This window comes from Cebidichthys violaceus, unplaced genomic scaffold (assembly GCF_023349555.1).
Source record: "Cebidichthys violaceus isolate CVI_PGR_0920_01 unplaced genomic scaffold, fCebVio1.0.p SCAF_10, whole genome shotgun sequence".
In the NCBI taxonomy this organism is placed as follows: Eukaryota; Metazoa; Chordata; class Actinopteri; order Perciformes; family Stichaeidae; genus Cebidichthys; species Cebidichthys violaceus.
Window position 1 is genome coordinate 15,372,794 of NW_027176263.1, and position 7,500 is coordinate 15,380,293.

At 47.5% G+C, this 7,500-nt stretch overlaps 1 protein-coding gene across 1 annotated transcript in view; it reads left to right on the top strand.

Annotated features, from left to right (window-relative positions):
• Positions 1-558: 558 nt before the first annotated feature.
• The window catches only part of LOC137885138 (tRNA (32-2'-O)-methyltransferase regulator THADA-like), a 78,412-nt gene continuing 71,470 nt past the window's right edge, over positions 559-7,500 (top strand). The window contains 9 exon segments of the mRNA XM_068727292.1: positions 559-609; positions 1,431-1,538; positions 2,047-2,170; positions 2,933-3,078; positions 3,332-3,560; positions 3,651-3,786; positions 3,913-4,049; positions 4,842-4,970; positions 5,676-5,827. Of these exon segments, the coding sequence (XP_068583393.1) occupies positions 562-609; positions 1,431-1,538; positions 2,047-2,170; positions 2,933-3,078; positions 3,332-3,560; positions 3,651-3,786; positions 3,913-4,049; positions 4,842-4,970; positions 5,676-5,827 (1,209 nt within the window). The 5' untranslated portion in view covers positions 559-561.

The following is a 7,500-nucleotide window of genomic DNA, read 5'->3' on the forward strand; positions in this document are numbered from 1 at the left end:
CGGATACTGCTAAACCCATCAGCCTAGTATATTTTTTAGTGCTCATTTATGACTGTATGCCCAAGGACCTCTCTGGTCGCTGTGCTCACATCGCTAAATCGACCGTTAGGGGCCGCAAGCGATCAACAACTGCTTTAGTAGTAAAGGGCATTTTGGGTAATCGGCTAGGTTACAAACAAACCTCACCCGCGTATTATCTTTAGATATATTCCTGACATGTTATGATCTTGTAAAGCACACATGTCAAACTCAAGGCCCGCCATTTTATGTGCCCAGTGAATCCGCCAGCAAAAAGTCATAACTATGAGATAAAAAGTCATAACTATGAGATAGAAAGTCATAACTATGAGATAGAAAGTCAAAATTTTAAGATACTTAAACACAACAGTCATAGAAGCAGCTCTTTGGCTTAGGTTTATCTACATTTGACATGGATTGTGAGTACATTGAAGAAATGAAATACTTCAATTGCTTGCTGTTTCACATGGATTGTACTGAGCAAACGCACCGTTGGAAGGATTTTAAGCAAGAAGCAGCTCTGACGTAGAAAGAATAAAACCGATGTGGCTGAAGTGGCAACCTTCACTGAACAACAACTGGAAACATCCGGTCAGTGTCATGGTTACAGATGGATGTACCAAAAGTGCCATGGGGATATTTCTAACTCTTCTTCTTTTTTTGTAATTTTTGTTTTGTTGCTGGAAATGGGCTTCCATATAAAAGGCATATGATTGCCTTCAAATTAAAGTCAATGCTGCTTTACAGTGTACAGTGACCATAAACTACATCTCCCACAATGCATGGCGGTTTTGTGACCTGCAAAATAACGGCATCCTGCCCCTAGACAGCAGTTTTTTTTTTTTTACATTTAATGAAAGATAGGAAAGCGAATGCACGTTTGTTCTTCAAGGAGAAAACACAGTTTGTGTTGTGAGGCAGTGTCGGTGATGAAGGAACACAATTTACGTCGGCATTTTGACACCAAACACGGAGCTAAATATGCTAAATTTAGCCTCCAAGAAAAAACATAAAATTAAGTTATAATACATATAAACAATAATCAAATGCAGAGGCCGTTATTTAACAATCTGTTAGGGAGTAGTTGCAGTTATACAGTCTTACAGTTACAACTGGCCTTTTGAGGGAAACAGTAATGCTGATGTGGCCCACGGTGAAAATGAGTTCGACACCCCTGTTCTAAAGTGATGCACGATATGAGATAAATTAAATCCCTGTTTTCGTTATTTTGAGTGAGATTTAAGTCTTCTTTGTTTCGGAGGGGTGAGGATCTACGCTCTGCTGAGTGCACTTTTCTAGTGGAATGCAGTGCCAAAACTCCCTACACATTACAAGGAGAAACCAATGACACAATTTAATGACCAAATGAAAACGTCTCACTCAATGGAGCTTGAAATCCTCTTCCTCTACAGCTGCTCTGTAGGATGAAGGACAGCACCCTGCTGCTGCAGAAGAGACTGATCCAGGAGAGGGAGCAGGAGCAGAGAGACGGAGACCAGCACACACTGCATCTGTACAAGGTACACACACACAACACACACACACACACACACACACACACACACACACACACACACACACACACACACACACACTGCATCTGTACAAGGTACACACACACACACACACACACACACACACACACACACACACACACACACACTGCATCTGTACAAGGTACACACACACACACACACACACTGCATCTGTACAAGGCACACACACACACACACACACACACACACTGCATCTGTACAAGGTGTACACACACAAACACACACACACACACTGCATATGTACAAGGTACACACACACACACACACGCTGAGTTCCACCTGAGTCCTTTTGGTTGATAGACATGAACTGAAGGACTATTAGGTAACAAAGCTAAAAGTGATCAAACTTTTTTCCGTGTGTGTGTGTGTGTGTGTGTGTGTGTGTGTGTGTGTGTGTGTGTGTGTGTGTGTGTGTGTGTGTGTGTGTGTGTGTGTGTGTGTGTGTGTGTGTGTGTGTGTGTGTGTGATGTAGGAGTTCCTGCGCTGGATGTGCGTGAGGCTGCTGGAGGTTTTGCTTCCCGGATCTTCTTTCTCCAAATGCCTCACGGCCCTCCACCTGCTGGGTCTACTGGGCGAGCTCTTCACCTTCAGCAGCGGTACACCTACTGACCTCAGCAGCAGCAGTCGTCTCGGCCTACTCAAACTTAACACATGCAGTTAGTAACATGATGGCAAATCCAAGATGGTGCTGAAGTAGTACACAATACAATATCTGATCTTATCACCGAAAAAGCAGCTGAATCATTTCAGCATTTTAGAATATGATGGTAAATTATGCATTAAGTTGTTATAATGCATAAAGCTCTGTATACCTGCCTTTAGGAGATCACAGGTTCTGTTTATTTTCCACTACCAATACTCCAATAGAGCAACTTTCAAACACTTTTTATACACAATACCAGACACTTCAAATGTGTCTTCCTGGTCTAACACTATGCACAGTACATATACATGTTCCTACACTTCACCAAAGAGCTCAGAACATGGTGCTCAGTGCTGTACCAAAGAGTTGGAAGCTGTTCAGCTTCATTCATTGACTTTCTGTTATTCAGAATATCCGGTTTATTCATATTAAGGACAGACGTTCCAAACTACAATATAAGCTGTGAATATCAAACGACGACCTTCGATAGGGTCCTAGTTGTGTTCAATACGTTACTCAAGGACACCTCAGTGAGGAGGCTTGGCACATTTCACGTAGCCACCTCTCCGTCGCTGCCTGAACACAGCAGTCCACCCGTCGCTGGCCAGACTCTCGACTTCGACGCCAACCCGGCTCTCCAGCTGGCTTGGCGTACTCGCGCCCCCCCCCCCCCCGGCTGCGTTTCTTCACCTCTACCTCTCTGCCTTCTCCTCAGGGCCCGATGTGTTCGCCCTCGGCGAGGCCGTGACCTCTGCACACGCTCAGAACGTCCTCTACTGCGTTGCCAGCAACTTCCTGGAAGTCAAACAGCTGGCCTCCACGTTACTACGGCAACTCCCGCCGCCAGCTGTGGGACTGCAGGTCAATATTCAAAATGTGATTCTTTCCACGTGTCATCTTATATATGTTTGACACCACTGACATTGTTTTAGTAGCGTCTCTCTTCTTTTAGCTTGCTGTTTCTGGTAGTATTGTTTTTGATTATTTCATAATGACGATGTTAAAAGTCTCGTGTACATTTCTGTCATATGAATGAACTTCTATTTAGATCCACGTCTCAGTGCGTGGCGTGTGTTCCATCTTGTTTTACTGATCTCGGCCTCTGTGGCGTCAGGTCCCAGAGATGACGCGCCGCGTCCTTCAGGCGGCTCTGGACCTCAGCACCAGCACCAAGCCCTTCGACAGCGTCACGGCCGCCCACCTCCTCCACCTGCTGCTCCACCAGCCGGACCTGGGCCTGGCTCTGCTGCACTGCGCCCAGGAGCGGGGCCTCGACTTCCGGCCTCCCTCTTTACCGACCCGGCCGTCCGAAGCGGTCGTCTTGGAGCTCAACACGCTGGCTGGTGAGAGCCGGACGCATCGCCTCAGTAAATGTTGCCGTCTGTGTTGGCCCTGAATGAAGTGGACTAACGATTGTGTTCTTGTCTCCTCAGCGGTTCAGTTCTTGCTGCGCTGTCTGCAGTCGGAGGTGTCGAGGTCCGAGGCGTCTCTGTTGCAGGCGGCCGCTTCCTATCCCCTCTATGGCAGAGCCCACTGCATCACTGCCGTCCTGCAGCACCTGAACACCGAGTGAGCTCCTGAACGCACACACTTCTACTTCCATTTGGATCCACTGCTTCTGCTGTTGGCGCGTACTTAAAGAGCAAAGTCAACCGAAACCGTGGTTGTAAACGTGCTGGTTCTCTGTGTGTTTAGGAGTTTGAGTCAGCCGGAGCAGTGGAGGCGTGTGGTGTCCGAGCTGGTCGCTGAGTGCTACAGGATGTCTGATGTGGTCTCCCCTGTGGTGCAGAGCTCCTCCCCCGAGGGACTCATCCCCATGGATACGGACTCAGGTAATCAGATTCAGGCCTTAGATGAGGAGTGAGCAATTATTGGGGGGGGGGGGGGGGCACATGAGATACCCGGATTGCTGCTGGGGGCCAAAATAATTGTCAATTAATTATTCTGACAATTATTATTGTCAGAATAACAATTATTATAATTGTCAGTCATAACCTCTAATTTTATCGATAGATTAAATCATAGAAAACGTACTGTTCACTTATTTTTGAGCATTTATTACATTTAAAATCACTCCAAATATAATTTTATTAGGAACATTTTGGGGTTTTTGAACCTACTGTACAGACTGACTGTTTTGGGTAAAAGTGTGTCCATTAAAAAAATCTAAACAAAACAAAAAAACTCAGCATGCTAAAAGATGTAATATGCATTGCATAGAGCAAGGTTTTAAAAATAACACCAATTATGTATTTATTCCCACAATTTATGAGAAACACAACAACTCACGACAAATAAGCTTTTTCAAAATAAAAGCCAATTTAGGTAAATTCTTTTGACTTTTTAGTTTAATGGGTCAAATGTTGTGGTTTGTCTTAGACCACTTGTCAGGCCGGTTCTGGCCGTATAACGCTCAGGTCCGCCTTAGATTACGCCGCACGCGCTCAATGGGCCTCAAGCAAGAACGCTGTTTATTCCAGGCAGTGAAAGGGAAAGAGGAGAATGATATGGAAACTAAACAAAAACACTGAAATAGATAGAACTATATTCCAGTGAAGGTGGTGGACCTCCCGTGAGGAGATGTTATTAACGTGACGCGTTGTTTCTCGGCTGTGTTTGGACAGAGACTACCGCAGGTCTGCAGAGGATCCTGCAGGAGATCCAGCCCAGAGACACCAACGACTTCTTCACCAGCGCCAGAGAGCTGGACACGGCACAGACCCAGACCGCACGCACGCCGTCACCGAACACAGGTGAGTCACTGTGCCGATGCCGTTCAGCAGTCCAGCGTTACGGTCGTTCAGATGTGTTGAAGCGGGGAGGAGAAGCGTCCCGAGGAGGGCGTCCCGAGGAGGGCGTCCCGAGGAGGGCGTCCCGAGGAGAGCGTCCCGAGGAGGGCGTCCCGAGGAGGGCGTCCCGAGGAGGGCGTCCCGAGGAGGGCGTCCCGAGGAGAGCGTCCGGGAGCTGAAAGCCTGTTTGTATCATCAGTTCTGTCTTTTTTTTATTTTTCACTTGTGAATGAAGTGGAGTCAGTTGGTGAAGTACAATGCAAGTAATTGATGCCTGTGAGTGCAGTTCCACTGATGTCCTGGTGGGGGAGGTGTTTGACCTTACTTTTGAGCGGTCTATTTATACAGCGCACAAAGGGATCTTATTAAATGATTCCATAATTGACTGTTACTTTACAGTGATAATGAAAACAAAACCGCTCTGTTTGATGTGTGTGTGTGTTCTATATATATATGTATGTGTGGACCCAACACAACATGACATAATAAGACAAATACATCTTTACATTATTAGGTAACAAAGCTAAAGTGTGTGTGTGTGTGTGTGTGTGTGTGTGTGTGTGTGTGTGTGTGTGTGTGTGTGTGTGTGTGTGTGTGTGTGTGTGTGTGTGTGTGTGTGTGTGTGTGTGTGTGTGTGTGTGTGTGTGTGTGCGTGTGTGTGTGCTCCAGGCGGTGAGGGCTACAGGGTGACGGCCCAGATGGTGCTGGTGTGCTGCTGGCGGAGCATGAAGGAAGTGGCCATGCTGCTGGGACAGCTGTGTCAGAGCCTGCCTCTGCGCTGCAGCGAGGACCCGCAGTCCGGACTCATCACGGAGGAGCAGGTGAGACCCAAACGCTCTCGCACTGGTTCTCCGTGCTGCCTCGTATTCACGAGTACCGTAGAGTCCCTATGAAGGCACACACTGTGGTCCCGTGACCCGTTTCAGGTTTTAGGTGGAAGCAATGGGCTCGGGGCTGAGTGCCACGAAGTGAAGAGAGACAAACTACAGCGAGTAGTAACGAGCACCAAGGTGTTTATGCTCAGCTCTGCTCTTCCTCTTAGTTAAACAGACAACTGAGTGCTGCCAGCAAAACGCCACAATCCAAACGCCACAGTGCTGAGGTGGAGTAGGAATTACCTGTTAACTCATATCTCATATTCATAGACTACTTTATTGCCTTTATACCAGGCCTGTAAAGAAAGAAGTCAAATATTAAATGTATTATAGTGAAACAGAGGTTGAATATTCTGTTAACATAATATTTGATTTAGACGGCAAAATATTCACTCAAGTGTAGATTTTTGGAAGGATCTGCGGTCGTGTCCGTAGAGCCCAGAGCGCGCCGACAGAGGAAAGTGAGCGCTGGTAGTTGGAAGTCGGTATTGGGAGAACCGAAGTCGGGCTGATGCATTCGCATGTGTCAGTGTGAATTGCGTAAGATCCTGAGCTCTGTGTGTGTGTTTTGTCTGTTGCTCTGCACATGTGCCTGAGGGCCCTTCAGACATCTGCTTCCCCTTCTCTGCTCGCTGTCTTGTCGCTATTCTTACCGCTTTGAAGTCACACGTTGGGAACGGTGTGGTTAACGAGGCTAACCAAACTGTAGCAGCTGAGCTGTGGTGGGGTGCTGCTGAGGAACCCAAGTCCCCCCCCCCCCCCCCCCCCCCCCCCCCCCCCCCCCCCCCCCCCACACACACACACACACACACACACACACACCTCGATCACATCGGGGATTGGCAATCGCTTGCAATGACGATTTAGAAGATCTAGAACAGCTATTTACATCCGCAAACACAAACCAAGTATTCCTTTTAAAGAGGTGTTATTTGTTTCACTGTATGTGTGTATACATACTGTAGCGGGGGCCTAATGTGAATCTGTGTCAGTATGTCTGTGTGTGTGTGTGTGTGTGTGTGTGTGTGTGTGTGTGTGTGTGTGTGTGTGTGTGTGTGTGTGTGTGTGTGACGCCACGCTGGGAGGCTCCTCAATTAGCATCCGCCCTCGTTAGCGCCGCACTTTCATTTGAGGCCCGACCCCGCTGGTTTAACGGCCGCGACGCCCCTCCCTTTCCACCGCATTCTTTCCAAATCACTTCCACCAGCAGCAGGAAAACACTGAGCGCTTCAAACAACACACACACACACACACACACACACACACACACACACAGACAGACTCTCACACAGACAGACTCTCACACACACACACACACACACACACACACACACACACACACACACACACACACACAGACAGACTCACACAGGAATAGTTGTCTGAGCGGTTCAGCATGTGAACGTCCATAATAACAAGGGTACCAGACATGGGCTGTGTTTGTCTGCGTAGGGGGTACAGGGTGTGTGTGTGTGTGTGTGTGTGTGTGTGTGTGTGTGTGTTTACCTGTCGAGCGTGTATTTACCATCCTGAGAGAGAAAGCAGGAAGTATCTCACTGTACTATGTGCTGAACGTGTGCTTTGTGTGATTTAGAGTATCGGGAATGTGCGCATCAGTC